The 21,199-nt window shown below is 37.9% G+C and overlaps 1 protein-coding gene across 6 annotated transcripts in view; it reads left to right on the plus strand.

Moving 5' to 3' along the window:
• The window catches only part of LOC132220110 (cytochrome P450 7B1), a 154,576-nt gene that overhangs the window by 32,793 nt on the left and 100,584 nt on the right, over positions 1-21,199 (plus strand). For 2 of the 6 annotated variants that reach the window (XM_059673051.1, XM_059673052.1), the window contains one exon: positions 3,863-4,035. The exons of 2 other annotated variants lie outside the window; for them this stretch is intronic. In XM_059673051.1, coding sequence (XP_059529034.1) covers positions 3,964-4,035 — 72 coding nt within the window. In that variant the 5' untranslated portion in view covers positions 3,863-3,963. Of the gene's footprint in view, positions 1-3,862; positions 4,036-10,596; positions 10,674-12,718; positions 12,782-21,199 lie in introns of those variants that run through there. 2 more of the 6 variants (XM_059673050.1, XM_059673048.1) reach the window with 2 other exon arrangements.

Genomic DNA, 21,199 nt, shown 5'->3' on the forward strand with positions numbered 1-21,199 from the left:
TGGCAATGGGTTGCTTTGGTGTCACAAAGATACATGTTTGGGTTCAAAGAAATCATATGCATGCATACTTAGTATGGAGAGCCAGGATTGTTTGCAATACAAGGATTATTTGCAGAGCAATGGGAGCTGATGCAATGCTAAATATTAGCATAGTGCTTCAGAGTTCAACAAAACAATTATTTTGTAGGCTCAGCAAATTATAATAAAAAGCAGCCCTTGAGAGTGGGCATTTGGCATTGTTTTTCAAAATCAGTATAATCTTTTTTATGAGAAACTCCTGACAGTCTGAGTTCAAATCTGAGTTCATCATCTTAATTTTAAAAGAGTGTTAACTGTTTAAAGAGAACCATTGAATTCTGGTACATTCTAAACAGAAGTCTTCTCTTTGAATCTTCCATGAAAAATAACATTTCAAACACTGGAAGACCTTAGTAATTTACATTTGACCTCTGCTTTTTGTACAGACTGTTAACTTTTCCAGATTGTTAATCCAGGTTGTTAATCGTGTGTGCGATCTGTAGGTCCTCTCAAATTTCATCTCATCCCTTTACGTGTAATAGAAGGAGTTTATGCGTAGTGAATTTACCAAAGCTTTTATAATTCCTGACTAGAAAACCTAAACCAAAGTATTGGTAAGAAGACATTGATGGGTACCATGCAAGTGTACAAATTTCTCAGATTTTACTTTCTTCATATATTGCAAGAAAAATTATACATATGTATATGTAGGATGGGACAAAAGTAGGTTTATAGTTGTGAGTACATGAAACAGAGTTCATTCTTGTATTATTATTTATTAATTATTATATTATTTTCCATACAAACAACTGCAAACCTGCTTTTGCCCCATCCTATATATATGGTCAAGGTTCAAGCATATATATATAATATATATATAATATATATATATATATATAATATATATATTATATATATTATATATATATACATATATATGTTTAAAACATAATATGTTTCAGTTTTCCTTCAAATACTATAGTGTATAATTTTATACAGAGAACATTCGGGAAAAACATTCTCTCCTTGAGTCCCATTCTGTATCTCTTACCACCTACCTCAACTCTACATAATATCCCATATGTCTTTCCTCATTACCAGCATATTTTAAAGTCATTAGAACTCTGTGGGTAGTGGAGATACATTGGAGAACAGCTCATAATTAATATAAACCCTTGAGGGAACTTTAGAGTGTGTGTATATATATACACACACACATACATATACATACACACATACATACACACACAGACACACACATACACATATATACACGATTTCATTTAACAGAAAATTGGACATGGTATTTAATTATGAAAATATGTGGCAAAGTATATAGCTCTGCTTGTAAGTAAACTTTACTCACATAGTTTTGCTGTAACCTCAGCTGGGCACGTCTATGATCTAGCTAGCGCACTGGTTTGCTTACAGGTCCTGGAATCTCATACTTAAAGGTTTTTTTCTGCTTATACATCATGGATCAGGTAGTGGCATCTGCTGGCAGTGAGTGATATTGCTTTCTAATCCTATAGGCGGCCTGGCTTTTCATAACCATACATGTCTGGAAAGCAGATCATGATGTTGTTTTTTTTGTGTGTGTTTTTTAGAACGGACATATGCCTGAAAAGATAAATAACAAAACAGAGTGGCGAAAACAATTTACACATTGGCTGGTATGTCACACGTGGAAGGAAGAAAAACTTTTATTGTGAATTTACTGTGCCCATGTGGTGTCATGTTTTTTCACATACTGTCAGAGAGGTTAAGAGATCAGCGAGGTTAAGAGACTTGCCCAGGTTCACAGGCTGGGAAGGCAGGTATCATGTAAAATCTGGTCCTAAGTAGTTAGTGGCAAATAGTTAGGATGGCCTAGTTTGTGAGCAATAAAGAAAGGGTATTCAGAAAAGGATTTGGGTGGCAATGAACACTCTCATATACTGCTTCAGTTTTTCTGGAGAGCAATTTTCCCATATGCATCGAAAGCCCTAAAAATGTGCATGCCGGTTGATTAAGCAATTTCAATTCTGGTAATTTATTCTCGGGAAATAATAATAGAGATGCTTGAAGATTTATTAATATATGACTATTGCATCTCTATATGTACATACTATATATGACAGCATTTACTGTAATCCATGAAAAATAAATGCTCTAAATAACAACCAGTAGCAAAGAGTGGGTAACATAGATTATAGTATATCCCTATAAGGGAATGATATTCATTCATTAAAATACTAGAGGCTCGGTGCACGAAATTCGTGCACTTGCAGGGGTCCCTCAGCCCGGCCTGTGCCCTCTCGCAGTCCGGAAGCCCTCGGGGGATGTCCAACTGCTGGCTTAGGCCTGCTCTCCGTGGGCATCCTTAGCACTGCTGCAGAGGCAGGAGAGGCTCCCGCCACCACAGCTGCGTTTGCCAGCTGTGAGCCCTGCTCGGGGCTTTTGGCTGAGCAGCACTCCCCCTGTGCAAGTGCACTGATCACCAGGGGGCAGCTCCTTCATTGAGCGTCTGCCCCCTGGTGGTCAGCATGCATCATAGCAACTGGTTGTTCCACCTTTTGGTCAATTTGCATATTAGCCTTTTATTATATAGGATGTTGTATAGGGCTATTTATTGACATGAAAAAATGTTTATACTATATTATCATGTAAAAGAGCTGGTTTTGGGTGCTGTGTGATGTCATTTTCAAGTAAAACTCTATATATGTCCATGCGAATTTTGTGGGTTTATAAAGATGTATCAAAATACCAACAGTGGTTACTTTTGAGAGATAAGATGACAGGTCACATTTATTTTCTTCTTTTCCTCATCTCTATCTTATAAATTTTTAAGGGAAAACACATTATTTAAAAAATGTAAAACAGTTTGTATCTTAAGCAAAGAATTACTATGGTAACAAGAAGCAGCTAAGGGGCCCAGATTACAGAGACCCAACACAGATAGAGCTGGAGAGGGACACGTTTCTCCAGTGGGAAGTCAATGGGATGTGACATTAAACAAGATCTGGCATTGGCCTAAGGATGATATCCTGCTATGTCAGAAAGGGAGAGGCAAGAGGCATGAGGCACCTGTTCAGGTGCACAAGCTCATCAGAGATGTTTAAACGGCAGTCGTGGTGCCTAGAGAGAGGCCAGGCACCATGATATATAAATAACGTTTGTCGCAGAGAAATTGGTGGGCCGGGAAGGGAACTAAAGACAGGAATTAGGGTTGGCTCTGGGAAGTGGATGCAAACCCAGGGCAGTGGGGGAAGCAAGTCCAACTCAGTGTTATCAATTGTCCCTCCTTGGGATAGTTCACATTTCCCTGTGATCATGCCCCAGACCAGCTTTGCTCCCCCTCACAGCACCACACTCAAGATTTGGAGACTCGTTTGTTTTCAGATAGCTGGAGCACAATGTCTCGTGTACTAAACGTTGCTTAAGGCTACTAATGGACTTGGGATGAGTTGGGAAACGTACAAATAAAACCAAATCATCAGATGGAATCGATATATTTCCCCCCTACTTATTTTTTCCCTAGGAAGCAAAGGTGCTTACATTTATGCCTTTGACTTTAAACATGCCCCTACGTTTGGATTGTTTTCAACATCTAGATGTTTTAAACCTTGAGAAAACTTTTGATTGTCAAGTTTTGGAGAGAAGAAGAACTTTAGATCTAGATCATGTTGTGCTGCCATGCCTACTGAGAAAGTCACTTCACATTTTTAGATCTCAGTTCTGTTGAGTGAGAGCAAGTGAGATAAAGGTGGAGGGTCCTTTGGCCCTGAAACTCCAGGACTCTCTGGCCCTGAAACATTGCTCTTATTTTCATTCCCATATTGTCTTTCATGTCTACCCGCCCCAGTCCCCCAAATACAAGAGCAATAAAAGGGAAATTCAGAAGGTCAGACTGAGGGAAGAGCTGGCTGTTTTCTCTTTTTCTGGAGTATTCTACAGACTGACTGCATGGCTAAAAGGAGCGTTTTCACATTCTTTATTCATCTATACTCATTTATTCAAGAAACACTGAATACCCAGGTTTGTTCTAAATATTGTGCTAAGTCTTAGTTAAACAATGTTTGAACAGATACCTCTTCTCCTGTCAGGAAACTTCCTATGTAGAGAGGATTTTCAATTCTCCTACTGTATATTCCCCTAGAGATTCTGAACTTCCTCCCTCTTCTCCTCCCCCTTCCGCCCACACTGCTTCTAATAAGAAATATCATGATGGAACTTGATTGGATATATGGATAGTATGGATGTTGAAAAACACTGAAAACCATGGTTTGGTGCAGGAGACAGACTCATGCTCGGGCAATTAGGAATTGCAAGTGTACAATCTATTATAGGTGAGATTCTTTTGAGCCATAGAAACACAGCCACCTGAACATACATGATCCCATGTTTCCTCTCCTGTTTCCAGGAATGCCTTGCATATCCAGCCTTAATTAATAAGCATTACAAATCTATTCAATAAATTTCTCTAAAGTCTGTCTAACTTTTTTTTTGTTCCCACTGCCTCTACCTTAATCCAGTTTTTCCTCATTGTTTACCTGGATTACTATAGCACCTCCTAATTCATCTCCCTGCCCTCTTTGAATTTATTATAGTCAAAGTGATCTTTCTAAAACAGAAATGTGATGATCTCTCTCTCCTTGTTATACTTTTTAAAAATATATATTTTTATTGATTTCAGAGAGGAAAGGAGAGGGAGAGATAGAAACATCAATAATGAGAGAGAATCATTGATTGGCTGCCTCCTGCACGCCCTCCTACTGGGGATCGAGACTGCAACCCGGGCATGTGCCCTTGACCAGAATCAAACCTGGGACTCTTCAGTCCAAAGGTGGATGCTCTATCCACTAAGCCAAACCGGCTAGAGCCATATATGTATTTTTAAGTCTAAACCCTCAGCACAAATTAGGTTAACCTTCTCTGTGCACATCTCTGTGCATCATTAGATATTGTAATTGCCTGTGTAGTTATCTTTCTCCTAGACTACGCTAAACTGAAGACTAGTTTAGTCAGCAATCAATGAATGAGCCTAGCACAGAGTAAGTGCTTAATGGTATTTTTTAAATGAATGTGGGATGTAATTTTGGAGTTTGTATTTAACTGAAGTCATAGGCATGGATAAAATTCAGATGTAGGAGGTGCTTAGTAAGGGTTTTGTCGAATGAACTGATAATGAAGATTAGTAAACCAAGAACAGACATAGACAATAGAACCCCGAGGAACACTGACACTTTACTAAGTGATAAGGAAGGTAAATCTGTGAGAGTGATTGAAAAGATGGGAGCAAAGATAGGAGAGAATGTGGGAGGGTTGTCCAGAAGCAGACAATTCAATAAATGCTTCTTTGTATCCCCAGAACCCAGCACAAGGGCAGGTGAATGAACGGGTTAAATGAATGGTGGTCAGCAGATTAGGGTTAAGTACATTCCACAAAAGGCAGTTGATAAGAGTATGTCAAATCTCCTCTTAATCCCTCTTGTGTCCTGATTCTGCAGCAAAGTAGAATATCAGTGGGACTGAGAAGTGTTCACGGGATTGGGCAATTAGGGGATCCTTGCCAGTCAACCCGATAATTATTATAGTTTTAGCGGAGCATTCAATGCAGAAGCCTGGGGTGGGAATGGAGGTGAGGAAGGAGGGCAGCAAGCATAGGCCATTCTTAGAAGGAAAGGGAAGCAGACATATAGTTGGGCAATAACTGGTGTGTGACTCAGAGGAAAGGGAAGTTTTGGTTGGTTTGTACTTACTGGTGGGAGACATGTGAGGACATATGCGCACTGAGTGGAGAAACTCCACCTCCCATCTCAGTGCTCACCATAGCCCCTCAGCAGACGCTTTGGTCCTGGACAAAGGCTACTGAATGGGTGGATGACTTGTGGGTTCAGGGAGTGCAGATGTTTACTAGGCAGCATCAAGGAGTCAAGCAGGTGGAGGTGAGAACCACCTCAACATCGTCTGTACTTGTGAGGCCTGAGAAGCGTCTCGGAGTCCCCAGAAGAGGAGTTTGGTGAGAAGGGGCGAGCACAGGTCCTGAAGTGGTGAGGAGCCAAGCGCAGAGGGTCACGGGCCAGGCCCGGGCCTTAATTTTCTTCCTTTCAAATGTTTAGCTTTGCCCATTGGGTGACTTATTTAGTTTTTTTCTGCTGTATATTTTCTTTATATTTCTCTAATGGTGATAATGATAATAATCATAAGCCAGGTACTGTGTTAGGTGCTTTTATAAGCACTAATTTCATCCAGTTAACAACTCAATGATAAAGATAACATTGTTATTGTCCTTTTACAGATCAGTAAAATGAGTTTAATAAGTGAATACTTTCTACTAATTTCTAATAAAGTCAGTGATAACAATAGAATCATTTTTTTGTACTCAAATTTTAGGGAAAATGTCTTTCCTAAAATGAGGATATATACAAGATTATAGATTTGTAAATGTAGATTGGGGTATAAACATTCCTCAAAAGGCAGTTGATAACAAGAGTATGTCAAAATGTCCTTTTAATCTCTATTGTGTCCTTAGAGAATAATGCTATAAACAAATGGAATTGCGAAAATATGTAGTATTGGGTTGGGTATCTGTTCCAAAATGTTATATCTTAAATAATGAAAAATAATAATTTTAAATTGTTTACTCTTCTGTTTCTAATAAGTTGTTTCTGAAATTGAGATATTTCTCTTGGTTCATGGGTACACATTTTTTTTTCTCTTGATGCTTACTATAAAAATACAAAAGTAAAATAGTATAGCAATGTTAGCTCGCACGTAAAATTTAGTTATTTTTTTTTTAAAGCACCAAAATAAAAATGCATTTAGGATCAATACTTGAGTCTTCAGAGCCTTTACAACCAACTGATTACAAAATATATTTTAATATATTCTATAAATGAGTGATGATAACACACAAGAAGGACAGTGTCTCTTGTGTGATTCCCTATGTAATTCTCAGAACTGATTTTTCTGTGGTAAAACAAAATCAGGGAAGAAAATGCATGCTTTTAAAGTAACCTGAAAGGCCTGCCTTTAAATAGACAACAGAAGCTAGGGAAATCAACACGGCGGGATCTTAGCTGCATTATTAATCCACTTTTTTGTGTTGCAGGATTACAACACATAACATACATGAGGGTCTACACTGAAGTGTTAACAAAAGACCTTAGCTAGACTGACTTTAAAAAGGGATTTTATTCTCACCTTCTAAATATCGCCTTTTTTCTTTTTAAGTCAACTTAGATGTAGGAAGAGAATTTAGATATATTTGAAAAGTTTAGTGCAGAGAAATACTCCTTACTATCAAGTAGATTAAAAATATGCGTTGAATGGTTGACTCAGGGGCTTTCACTAAACTGGCCATGAATGCTGAAACCATCTGTTTTTCTGGACGTTGTCAGGGTGAGTGTGGCGGAGGCAGCTGTTTGAAAAGGGACGCTTTGGATGATGAACCAGCCCATTGTTTCTAAGCAATTCACTTGCATTCACAGGCTCTACCCAAGCGTACTATAGAGTAATCAAAATCAAACTATTGTTTGTACCAATCATATTGATCTGAAAAGAACGTGGTGGGATGACCCCATTGTAGATGCAAATAGTTGTTCTGAGCAGCTGTATGCTGGCCAATATGTACCTCAGTAGGAAACAGGCGTGGAAGCTAGAGGGCTCTCTGTACCCTACTGGGGGAGGAAAAAAGATTATACCAGATTGAGCTGCAGTTTAAGGGGACTGGAGGGAATGAAGACAAGTCTGTTGGCAAAAAAAAAAAAAAAATTGTCAACATTAACTCTATGGTGGTGAAGCTCTTTTTATACTAAAGCCTCTGCCAACTAGAAATCCAGAATCTCCATAAAATTAGATAATGACTTAAAACTATATAGTGCAAAAGTGGTTTGCTTTGGTTGCAAATGTCAAGTCCTGACTAGCTCTGTAAATTAGAAAATGCACAATCTTGCGTTATGTGGACTTTTTCATACAGTGTTTAAAGTTTCATAATTTATTTACAATTCAGAAAAATGTAGAAACAATCTTGATATTGCAATATTTGCATGAATATTAAAACAGACATTTTTGTCTAAGGAAAGAGAGCAAATGGAAGCACACAAAATGAAAATTATACTGTTTAGCTTTTAATATAACCTAAATGCTATCTTTTACCCATTAACATTTAAGCTTTTTGGTTGTCCTTGTCACTTCATTGCATGCATGCTAATATCTTCTCATATAAAATTTAATCTGTTGAACTAAATTAAGGAATTAGTATCCGAAAGACATCTTTCATTAAGCAATTAACGAATCTCTCCAACAAATCGACAAAAGCATATGTGTTTATATTTAATAATTATTTGTATGATCAGCCAGTTATAAGACATGCATACACCTTGTTTTAGTCATGACATTACTACACCTAAACTTACTGTCATTGTACTATAGAGTCCCAATAAAAATGTGGTTAAACCTGGTTACTTTAATTAAAGAAGATACACATCTATAGTTTATCGACTTTCAAAATGTCTCTGTTGTTCCGTATAGTGCAGTGACAATTCTCTCAAACAGCTCTTTGGTTGTGGATGTGATTTTGCGTTATATTGCAGTGAAAACCAGAAATAACAGGATAAAGTTAAGACAATTCATAGGTTTGTGGATTATGGTTAAAAAAAAGGCTCAATACCCAATATGCCAACCAACCTTCATTGTTCATATATAGGGACCATGATAAGACTTGAATATGAAAATAAAAGAAAATATCTAAGTTATCCACAAATTTCATTGCTTAAATAATTCTTTCTGAGCAGCACTTTAATTAGTAACCTACTCTGTTTCTCCTGAATTTATTCAGTTGTTTTGGTGTCACTGGGTAGAGCCCAGATTGACACTGGGTAGAGCCTATGAAACATTTGATCATGGCAAATTCAATTCATCACTAGATTGGCAGGCCTATTATTATGTGAAAGAAAAATACTAACATATATATTTTTTAATGAAATCTGATTTTTACTTGAATTGTATATTTGGATGGAATGGCTATGAAATACCTGAAAATAAACTCCATTGGTTCAAATTCTTAAATGTTTTATGTATACAATTAAGAGACATAGACAATACTTCATTATTCTAACACTTAGTTGATTTTCCTTCTGCTTTTAGGAGAATGAGACCAATTACAATACAAAAGAAAAAAAAACAATATACAGGTTTTTTTCCAAAAGCAATTTCCACATTTTATTCCCAATATAAGTAAATATTTGGCCAAATTCCCCATGCCTATCTATAGAAATATCTATAGTGGTGGTAAGTGATATTCTGAATGATGACCTGAAGTGCCATAATGACATGTCAGCCACCAGAGAATCTATATATATAAAAGGCTAACATGCTAAGTGTCCAACCATCTGAGTAATGACATCACATAGCAATGCCTGGCTACTTCTCTGTAGCGACTAGCCTCCTTGCAATTTCTTCAGCTCAGGAACTAATCTCTCCAACAAATTGACAAAAGCATATGTGTTTATATTTAATAATTATTTGTATGATCAGCCAGTTATAACACATGCATACACCTTGTTTTAGTCATGATGTTACTACACCTAAAATTGCTTTATAGCCAGGTAGAAACACTTTACACTGTAACCAAATGTCTGTGAAGCATTTTCCCATGCTTTATCTCATTTGAACCTCACAGAAGTCCTGGAGTAGGTAGATAGGAGACTCGGTGGAATCCTATTTTCTTTTCATTAGCCAGAAAATGGAGATTTAGAAAGCTTAAAAACTTGACCCGACTGAAAAGAAGTAAGAAATGGTGGACCTTGAAAATGACTTTAGGTTTTCTCACTGCGCAGAATATAGTCAAACACTGCTGCAGTTAAACAGTTTACCTTTTGTTCTCCTGGCATGATCTACAATAATATTCTGCTTCATGTTGATATTTATTGCTGTGTTGCTGACAATTACCTGAAGAAGTTGGGGTGCTTCACTGGGCTGGAAAAAGTTTAGCTAAATCAGAAAGCAGGTCTAATTAAGCAAGTTTATTCTATATCTATAAAAGGCTAAGTTGACTCGTGCATGCACGATACATATAAAGCTCTCACTGGCGCCAACCGCACACGTGTGTTTCCATCTGTCATTGTTGATCATGAATTTGGTTGACACTTCTATTATAGAGAAAGGGCAAATAGCAATATTAAAATATTTCTTCTAATTAATTTCCTTTCAATGTACACCAGTTTGTGCACCGGGCCACTAGTAATGACATAATGTTCACAACATTGTACTTAACAATAGTTACTTATTATTGGATTTTTCTATGTGTCCATGGGGTTGTTCAGTTTTTTAATATGGAAACAATTTACTACTCCAAACTAATAACATAAAAAATATATTAGTGTGTTATGGGCTGAATTGTGTCCCCCCAAATTCATATGTTGAAGCTCTAACACCCAGCATCTCTGAATGTGATTATATTTGGAGATAGAGCCCTTAAAGAGGTAATTAAGGTTCAATGAGGTCATATGGGTGGGCCCTAATCCAATCTGTGAGGGCCCTAACCTCATATGAAAAGGAATTTGGGCATACAAAGGGATGCATGTGCACAGAGCAAAGACCAGTGAGGACATGGTGAGAGGTGGCTATCTGAAACCCAAGGAGAGAGACTTCAGAAGAAACCAAACCTGCAGGTAGGGTGTTTGTATTTTAGTACAGGTAAGGAAGTAGATAGAGTCTTAAAAAGGTTCAGATTTGCCGAAACCGGTTTGGCTCAGTGGATAGAGCATCAGCCTGCAGACTGAAAGGTCCCAGGTTCGATTCCGGTCAAGGGCATGTACCTGGGTTGCAGCCACATCCTCAGTAGGAGATGTGCAGGAGGCAGCTGATCGATGTTTCTCTCTCATCGATGTTTCTAACTCTCTATTTCTCTCCCTTCCTCTCTGTAAAAAAATCAATAAAATATATTTAAAAAAAGGTTCAGATTTGCCATGGGCCCTACAACTGAATACTGGGAAACTTGATTTTTGAACCCCCAAATTTTTTCTGTGAGTCTCCAAAGCCTTTTTCTTAACCACCATGCTGCCCTCTTTCTCAAGTAAGAAAAGTCAATCAATGCCATTTAGAAAGAATTACAACAATAAATGTAGAGCTATAAAAACTCTCTAAAATTTTAACCCTCATTAATAGAAAAGTTAGTTAACAAAAATGGTCTATTACCTAAGAATTTTATTAATAGAGGTTAATATTACATATTGACTATCTCACTTTGAATTTATTGGGAAAAAATTCACCTGTATCAATTCTCCAAATATGTAAATCAACAAGACAAATTAAATTTCTCCAGGAGATGCTAACTGAAAGAGTTTAAGTTTATAAGAAAAAGGTGTTTCAGATAAAATATTGTATATGTGCTCATAGGGAAGTTCAACTTCCTTGTATAGAAAGAAGCAATTGACTGCTCCAAGCTAATAAAATGGAACATGTATTATTATTCAAAGGCCATATCATTTACCCTGTGGGTTTTTTTCTTTTTTATTGGACTGAACTATATGATTCAGGGAGTGGCTAGAAGTTGAAGTCAGTAAAACAATTGACTTGATATTTGCTCATATATACTTGGGGAGGGACACTATTTATGGGGGGGAAAAGCAAACTATGGACATAATGATGCATTTTCTTTCACCCTCTTCCACCATGTCATCACCTGATATCTTCATACATTCAGAAACCTTATAGACTTGCTTTTTATTTTTAAACATGTAAAGAATGCTTACTTTAAGTTGGGAAAAAATGCCTATTAAAGGTTGGAGATAGATAAGGAATGAGAAAGGCTACACCTTGCACACACCAGAAAATAGAACATTAAAAGGAATACCGACAATATTGCAAAACAAGTAGCCGAAGTTGAATCTCCTTCATCCATTCCTATGGACTCTTTATCTCCTTGATCATGGGCCAGCAATTGGCTTTTCTTAAAATGATCTGCTTCAGGACTCAAAAAAGAGTTCCAGCAATTCGACCCAGTACATTGTGCCAGTCATCCAGGCGATGTCAGCTCAGAAGCTTGAATCCATATTCCAATAATTGAAATGTCAATAGTTAAAAAGTATCTGGTACTTTCCATCACTGTTCTGAGGCTGTGTGTTGTTAATGGCACAATCTTCAGCCTGTAGTTTATAGCAGAGCCTTCGGGCTCACATAAGAAGAAAGCGGAAACCATCTGCTAGCTGACAGTATCAACTGTCTCTGGTCCATGATTACAGTAAGGAATATAATATTAGGAAGTAGGAAAGTAAAATTCTCTGTTTATTTAAAAATAACATTTTGCCACTCTGATAAGTAAGTAGCCGTGTTAACACCATTCTTCCCAGGCAATTATGATCCCCTCTTAATCAAGTGACCTAATTTCCCCTAACAACTCTTGATTTTGCCTTCCCAAGATTAGACCCTAGATTAAACACAAAACTGTTTCTGATTCCTGTTTGAATATTATATGCCTAGTTGTAGATTCGCAGGATAACTGCTTGATGTTCCTTGAGGTTCCTGCTTATGTAGCTTGGTGTTTATCATTAATTGTGAAAATTTTTCATCATTCTTACACCAAATATTTCTCTGTTTTCTTCCCTCTTTTCCTCTGGTATGCCAATTATATGTATGTTACATATTTTGAAATTATTTCACAGTTTTTTAATGCATTGACCTTGTTTTTTCATTCTTTTCTTTTGCTTTATTTCAGTTTGGTAAGTTCCATTGAACTATGTTTAAACTCACTGACTCCTTTGCTCTGTCCAGTCTATAGGTGAGCCCATCAAAAGCATTCTGTTTCTGTTACACTGTTTGTTTGTTTTTTAATTTCTAGTATTTACTTTTGATTCTTAGAGTTTTCATCTCCCTGTCTACATTATGGATCTGTTCTTCCATGTTGTGTAGTTTTTCCATCAGAGCTATTAATAGAGTCATCACAGTTATTTTAAACTAGAGGCTCGGATAACAAAAATTTGTGCACTCGCGGGGGAGGGGTCCCTCAGCCCAGCCTGTTGTGCCCTCTCGAAGTCTGGGACCCCTTGGGGGATGACCACCTGCTGGCTTAGGTCTGCTCCCCGGGGGATTGGGCCTAAGCTGGCAATCAGACATCCTTCTGACAGCCCGGCAGCCCTCGGGGGATGTCCACTTGCAAGCGGGGAGCAGACCTAAGCTGCAGTCAGACATCCTTAGTGCTGCTGAGGAGGCAGGAGAGGCTCCCACCACCACTGCTGTACTGGCAGCCATCAGCCTGGCTTGTGGCTGAGCAGAGCTCCCCCACGTGGGAGCACACTGACCACCAGGGGGCATCTCCTGCACTGAGCATCTGCCCCCTGGTGGTCAGTGTGTGTCATAGTGACCAGTCATTCCCAGTTGTTCTGTTGTTAGGGTCAGTTTGCATATTACCCTTTTACTATAAAGGATAGAGGCCTGGTGCATGGGTGGGGGCCAGCTGGTTTGCCCTGAAGGGTATCCAGGATCAGGGTAGGGGTCCCGCTTAGGTGTCTGGCCAGCCTGGGTGAGGGGCTGATGGCTGTTTGGGGTGCCATTAATAGAGTCCTCACAGTTATTTTAAATTCCCTGTCTTTAATTCCACAGTTAGTGTCATACTGGAATCTGGTTTTTATGCTTGCTATGTCTGATCAGACTGTTTTTCCTATAGATTATTAAGATCATTTTGCACAGTGTCAGCTTTTATAGTTACTTTTGTGGTTCTGTACCACTGTGAATAGTGAGGACAGCCTATATGTGTGTGTGTGAGTGGGGGGATGTATAAGTATTCTGGTCAAGTAATGAAGTACTTAGCACAGGAAGTCCTGGGTTAAGATTTTTTACTTTGCTTTGATGTACCAAATAACCTGAGCATATATCTTTAAATTGCTTTATCTTTCTCCTTGTCTTTGATTTAGTTGTGAAGCTTTCTTTCCTTGTCTCAGATTATTATTGAGCTAGAATTCCTTTTGTGACATTTCATCTCTTAGGAAATAGCAAAACTTCCCTAAACACTTTGAAATTGAATTTCAATTGTTTTCTGAATTTTTTAGAATTGTGATAATTCCCTGGACACTTTCTTAATGATAGTAAAAATTATAATAATAGCATCTAACATTTACTGAATATTTGACATGTGTCAGCTTCTTTGCAGAGCACTTCATATCTATTGAGAGAACATATGCTTTTCTTCTTCTCAACAAATATAATAACACATTTTGAATACATACAGAAGAAGAAAAGTCTTTTATTAAGTTTTTCATTAATATTGTTGATGTAAATTACATCTTAGACTTTTTCCCAGCTGAGGCAAGGGGCCAGCACTGTGTGGGTAAGGATCTTTGTAAGACCCAAGCACTTCCTGCTGTCTGCATGGACCAAGAGGCTCCAATGGCCTGAGACTTGTCCTCTGGCCACTGAAAGCACCAAGGGAATAAATGTTACTTTTATATTATACTAGAGGCCTGGTGCACGGATTCATGCACTGGTGGGGTCCCTTGGCCTACCCTGCAGGGATCCAGCTGAAACCAGCTCTCCAACATCCCCTGAGGGGTCCCGGATTGCGAGAGGGCAGTTCTCGGGTGATGCACCCCTGGAATCGGGCTCCCTCCTCTCTGGTTCTGGGTGTGTCACTAAGAACTGCAGCTGCCAAGTCACCGTAGCGCGGCAGCTCCTGCATTGAGTGTCTACCCCCTGGTGGTCAGTGCACATCATAGCTACCAGTCAGATGGTGGAATGGTCGGCCGGTCGCTTAGGCTTTTATATATATAGATTTAGTCAGAACGTACTTGCTAACTTGGTTGTATGGTATAAAAACTTAAACACATCCCTCGTTTAGAGAAGGGACCAGCCCACTGCCTGAAGATACTGACAATTCAGAATAATTATCCTCTCCAAATCCTCCCATAGAAAACTCAATGAGCTGTATTTACTTCTTTCTGGCGTTATAAAAGTTATGTGTCCTTTTATGTGCAGAGACAGTTTCTTGAGGATAAAGAGTTATGCATGCTCATTAACAGAAGAATATGTACCACAGCAGGTACTGCATGCTAAACCCAAGACTTATGACCCTATTGTCCACATGAGTGGCAAGCATAACTTCTCCATTGTGGTGGCAAATGAAAGGATGAAGAGATAATGATGATAATGAAAGAGGATAATTTAAATGTTCTTGCTCCATTCTTTGGTTAAATATTCAGATACACTTCAAATTAACATGCTTCTTCAAAGGTTGGAATCCAGGTGTGATTAAAGCATTACCTTTTTGCTAAATTTCCTATGTTCAGAAATGGAAGATATCTTTGGAACTCTGCCTTAGAGTTCGCAAAGTACGTTGCCCTGGCTGTGAACCTTGAGTATTAGTTTTAAGCCTTTCAGTCTAAAAGGACTTTAGATTGTTTTTCTTAGTCTTTCTGGACTGATTTTCCTGGACTCTGTTAGCAAGTATGTTAGTATAATCTTTGCCCAAAGACTGCCACTTACTTGGTCAGCTGTTCCCTATAGTCCTTGTCAGTTTAGAAAAATGAAGTAGTGGTACCGAGGTGGTCACTTTGATGTAGGAATCTTCCTGATAATTATTATTTTCAAGGATTCAGGTCCTTTGTGTCATTTGCTAGGATGGTCAATGTATATATTGTGTGAAGACCTGATTCATGAGAATTATTATGAAATTGGTTCATTGGTTATATATACATTAAAAGATCTCAAGTGAACAGAAAGTGATTTGTGCAGAACAATAACAAGGAGACAGTGAATGCTCAGAATTATGTCATTAGGAAATCCAGTCAGCAAAGAGAAATGGTGTATTATTACACATAGTGTTTAAATCAGAGGCATGATAATTTAGGCTCAAATTAAGTAAAATAAATTACAAGAGAATTTATAATATCATACTGTTTTAGATCAGGGTCCTTGGAAGTGAAACTCCTGTGCAGGACCTCCCACAGGAAACTTTAAGGGAATCAGGAAAGCAAGACAGGAAGGGAAGTAGGCGAGGAAGTGGGGGCGGGGGGCGATTTCAGGCAGAATCTCCAAGAGGGTGGGCTTCAACCTAATCCTGCAGAAGAACTTCGGAGTTACATTTATATGTGTTGAAGGTTCATACTCCCTCATCCCATGACTGGTTGGCAGCCACAGGGTGTAGGGAAGGTCATAGACCCTCAGGCCCTTCCCACTTTCTGTACCTGCAGCAAAGTGGCACCAGTAGGCTGAGTCACACTCTGAAGGGCCTGGCCATTGAGGACACCAGATTACAATTTCAGGGCATGGTATGCATCCAGGAATGGTAAAAAGGAACTGGAAGCAGGGGGGTTCAACATTGTCTGCTATGCAGATATCCTAAGTTACTTAAGAGTAATGTGAACCCTAGCTTGTTTGGCTCAGTGGACTGAATGGTCCCCTGTTCGATTATGGTCAAGGGCATCTGCCGGGGTTGGGGGCTCGATCCCCAATAGGGGGCAGCTGATCAATGATGCTCTCTCATCATTGATGTTTTTATCTCTCCCTCTCCCGTCCTCTCTGAAATCAATAAAAATATATTTTAAAAAAGAGTGATATGAAAAATGTATATAAAAATTCAATAAGGATATTTCAAATCTGTATAGTTTCTCAGATTAAAGTTCAGTGCTCTTTCCAAAACAGGAAGTTGTTTTGATTATTTCCTTTTTTTACACTGTGAGTTTCCCAGAGAGATTCAACGTATTTGATGGAACTGTATTATTTCAGGATGATTAGTCAATACACATTTTCTAAGCTGAGTTCTATGAAATTGCATTAAAATGGAGGCCTTTCTGATCCCCAAAGTACATATTCAGTCTCTGTGGTTTCTCAGATACATGTAGTATGGGGATGGCCTGTGGTTCATTTGAAATCTTCAACAATTTTGCTAATTAAGAACTGAAAATGTTAGAGAATATGAGAAACAATGGAGAGTACTTTTGTTGGTTGTTTTTCCTTTTGTTGTTCTTCTTTTAAAGATCATAGGGCTAAAAGAAGGTTTTTATTCTACATACTTGTTCCAAAAAAGGGATATATATATATATATATATTTTTTTTTTTGCTTTCACTTCAAGAAGACACCACCTTAATTAAACTCCAGTGGGCCAGTTTAATTAAAAATGGCAGTCAGATCCTCACAAGGGAACCAGATATCCATGCAGCACACCGTCTGCTTCCTTTGTGATTACTCAGAAATCTCTGACCCTGCGCCCCCCAGGACAGCCCTGGCGGCCGTGGGTCGACCTGGCGAGTGTCTGCTGCTAAAGGAAGACTGGGCCTTCGGTGGGCCCATGAGCCAGGTCGGGACACACTGAAGAAGAGACACCAGGTGGAGCATCAGGCCCCCGAGTTGGAACATTTAGAAACTTTCTTCTCACTATTATGAACTAAAGGATCTGTCATCATATTTCCTATTCTCTTCACCAACAAGATAACTACGGAATTAGTTACTCTTCATCCCTGTTCCACTTCCTGTCCCCCTGTTTTCCTTTCTCTGGTCTGGTGGGAGGCCCAGAACTCAGTTTTGTGTACATCTGAGAGCCTTCTAGTGGCTACTTCAGCCTGAACTCAAATACTCCTATCAACAAGGAAGCCAGCTCCCTAAACCAGGGGTGGGCAACCCCTGGCACAAGTGCCAAACATGGCACGCCAGTAACTTTTGCTGGCACGCGAAACCCTCTCTTATAATCTTCCATTTACATTTTTTTCTTAAGATCGACTTTTTTATTTTTCAAATAAATTCAGTGTAGGTGCATCTTAGATAAATAAATAATTTTACATAACAAGTTATCTTAAAGACCATAGACATGGATTGACGAGAGAGGGGAGGAGCAATTTCTATGTCTCTGCCTTAACTCTCCCTGCCTTCCTAGATTCGACCAGTGTTTTGGTTTCATCCACATACGCTTGTGAATCTTTGTTCTCAGTGATGAATTTTGTTAAGTCTCGTAATAGGAGTAGCCTGACGGATGAAAGTAGTAGCTCGTGCATATCTCTGAAGGTCACAAAATATAAACCTGATGTAAAATCTCTGTCATCAGTGATGCAGCAGCAAAAGTCCCACTGATAATATCAAACAGAGTCATAAAGTTTTCTGTCGGACTATCAGTGTACATGTATACATTAAAAAAATAAATGTATTTTTCATCATCATATACTGTGTTTTTGTCACTCGAATGAATTTTATTATTTCTTCAAGGTTCTTCACATATGTACACCTTAAGAGACAGCAAGTAGGCGTAACATGTTCTCAAAAAATTAGGGTTGGCACGCAGAAGAGTTTGAGTCAGAGATTTTGCTGGTTTTGGCACGCACTCACAAAAAGGTTGCCCACCCCTGCCCTAAACCCTAGGGTGAGAGTGTGGGGAAAGATTTCCGAATCACAATGTATTGAGAGCCTCCTGTGATCATTTCCCCTTCTAGATGCTTTAAATCCATGATTTCATTTAATGTCCACTTTGTTGTTAATTCACTTTACACAGGTGTGGAAATGGGAGCTTAGAGAAATTCAGTGATTTCCCCAAAATTAAAAATCAAACATATGGAAAAGGGAGGAATTGACCTGCAAAGCTATCCATGACCTGAAAGTTTCCAACTAGACTTGCTTCTCAGCTACCTTTTCTTTATTTATGAAAATAGCTTTATTGTTTTAATCTGGTTATATAAGTATTACATGCTTAATATGTAATAGTCCATAGGATGGGTGGTACATAGTTTTTCTACTCTGTTTTGGTTTTTGTTTGTTTTTGCCCCAAGAGAAAATTTTGCACTAAATATTTTTTATTACATCTGACTCAGTATTGATGTTTTTATTTCTATGGGATAGATTTCCTCAAAGTGAGAATTTGAGATTGAAGAGTCTGTGCCTTTTTATTTTAATAGCTATTTCCAAATTGCCTAAGCAGTAATTATGCTTTTTATTAAAAACCCATTAGACGTACTTAAGAATGGATATAATGTGTTCCCAACTAAAATCTGACTTTCACAAACCTGACCTGGATTAGGTACAGATAGGAATCCACAGGATCAAATTGAAAACAAATTGCCAGAGATAGTATGTGTACTTGTAAATGCCCCTACTGAATTTCTGGATTACTTAAAACTCACAGAAGTTCTACACATTTTACTTAGTGGGCATTCGGATACACATTGTGACATAGCAAATCAACATGACATTTATGTATGGAAACTCTCCCTATGATGTAAACTTATGGAATCAGAGGACTTAAGAGCCAGAACTGCTCTTAAACATGGATGGTTCCTCCATATACTGTGTAGAATCTCTGTGACTCATGTCTTGATGAGATGACTGCTATGATGTTATCTCATTTGGTGCTTTGCTGAATACCTGTTTCCAAAATGTTTTTCAAAATGTTCCAATTTTTAAAAAGAATGAGACATTTATTTAAATTTACTTTAAAGACCACTGATTCAGGGCTAATGATTTTATTAATCAAATTGTATTTAGCAAGGGGGAAAAAACCAGCTACAATTCACTTACAATTGAGATTTTACTCTATTTTAACATTATTTTAATGAGCTACAGATTTGAATGTGGGCTTTGTTCATCTGTTGCTTCCGCTCAATTGCAGTTTTACCCTAAGAAGACACAAGACAGATTGATCGGGCTTCCAGTCATTGTGAGGCTTAAATGAAGTGAACAGGGCCTTATGTTTCTAAACCAAATGAGAGGATTAAGGCAAAAAGAAAAAGGGGGAACATTTTTACCTCCCCCCTCCCCCCAAATACTCTGTACATCCTTTCCATCATCTGTTTGCTATTCTTAAATTTGCTACTATATAGTTTCCCAGTTTTCCTAGGAGAGCACCAGAAGGTGACATCATAAAATGAAAATCTCAAACACCCCAGAAACTGTTAGCACATGTAAAAGGAAGGGAAAAGCTACTTACTACCCATCTCAATTTTTGACACATAACAGTTTCAGTGCAAAAGCAAAGCACTTTAATCATGTTAGATTTCCTTTAGTAGATAACATTGTTATGTGCAGATTTTAAAAGCTATTTCTTATCTAATACTTTATTGAAAATTATTTTGCATTTATGTGATTTATTTAAATGAAAACAAAGTTTGTTTGAATTACAGTGATTTTTGTGGTTAATGTTTGCAGCCATATTGTCAACACTGGGTATGTTTTGGGAACTTCTCTGAGGGGTCGTATAAGGTCGAGCAAGCATATCCTGGACAGGTTTTGGCTGCTCTTGTCATCCATTTTCATAGGCGGCCCAGGGAGGCCGTAGCTCCCAAATGCAGTTTTCCATTGTGTTTATACGCTATGCATGCTGCTTAAGATGAAAAAAAGAACTTCACATTCAGAAAACAGAATTTACAGAGTGGTCTTCTTAAAGCTGTAGGAAGCTTTGGCCAATTTCATTAAACAAGAAATTAATCATAGTTTCTAAACTTTTATACCCAACCTTCTGATAATAAGGAAGAATGAATGTCTCATTATGTTATATAAAAAATAGAGATGGTTTATATTAAATGCAAGTTTCATAAGTTATCTTTTTAGGTAAGAACAGTTTCTAATTAACAATAATCAAATTTTTTATGAACAAAGTTTCTTGGTGGAATCATTCCTATTTCTATTGCTGTGCATTACAAATATGAGTCTTTTAGTCATCCTTCACTCCTCATTTACATGCTGATTTTGCTTAAAATGAGACAGAACTATTTGAATTTTCCCTGAGAACTTGTTGCTTATTATTATTATTGTTATTGTTATTATTATTATTTTGCAATGTGAAAGGATTTTATTGGGCAAAGCTGCATACATATTTATCTAATAAATGCACACCAAAGTTTGAACAACTCTTTACATGAGAAAACATTGTATTTAACCTATCAGATTAGTTGACACACATTATTAGTAAAAGCAAGAAAAATCTTTTAAGTTTCTTCTTTGATTTGATGAAAACATCTCCTTAGGTTGCCATTGGCTCATACTTAAATCATGGAAAAATTCCCAAATAGAAACTTAGGGTCTGGAAGGAAAGTCAGCTGGCCCCAAATTCTACACGTGTGTTTAGAAGAATTTAAGATTATATGCTTCAAGGAAAATATATACTTCTAATTTAGATTTTTAACTTAAGTTGTTAACTGTACTTGTGCTTCTGAAAACAGAAAATTCTATCTATAATAAAAATGTAAGTGGCTCCATATCTGGAAGGATATGCATGGCAAGAGTGGA

Source organism: Myotis daubentonii, chromosome 17 (assembly GCF_963259705.1).
Source record: "Myotis daubentonii chromosome 17, mMyoDau2.1, whole genome shotgun sequence".
NCBI lineage: Eukaryota > Metazoa > Chordata > Mammalia > Chiroptera > Vespertilionidae > Myotis > Myotis daubentonii.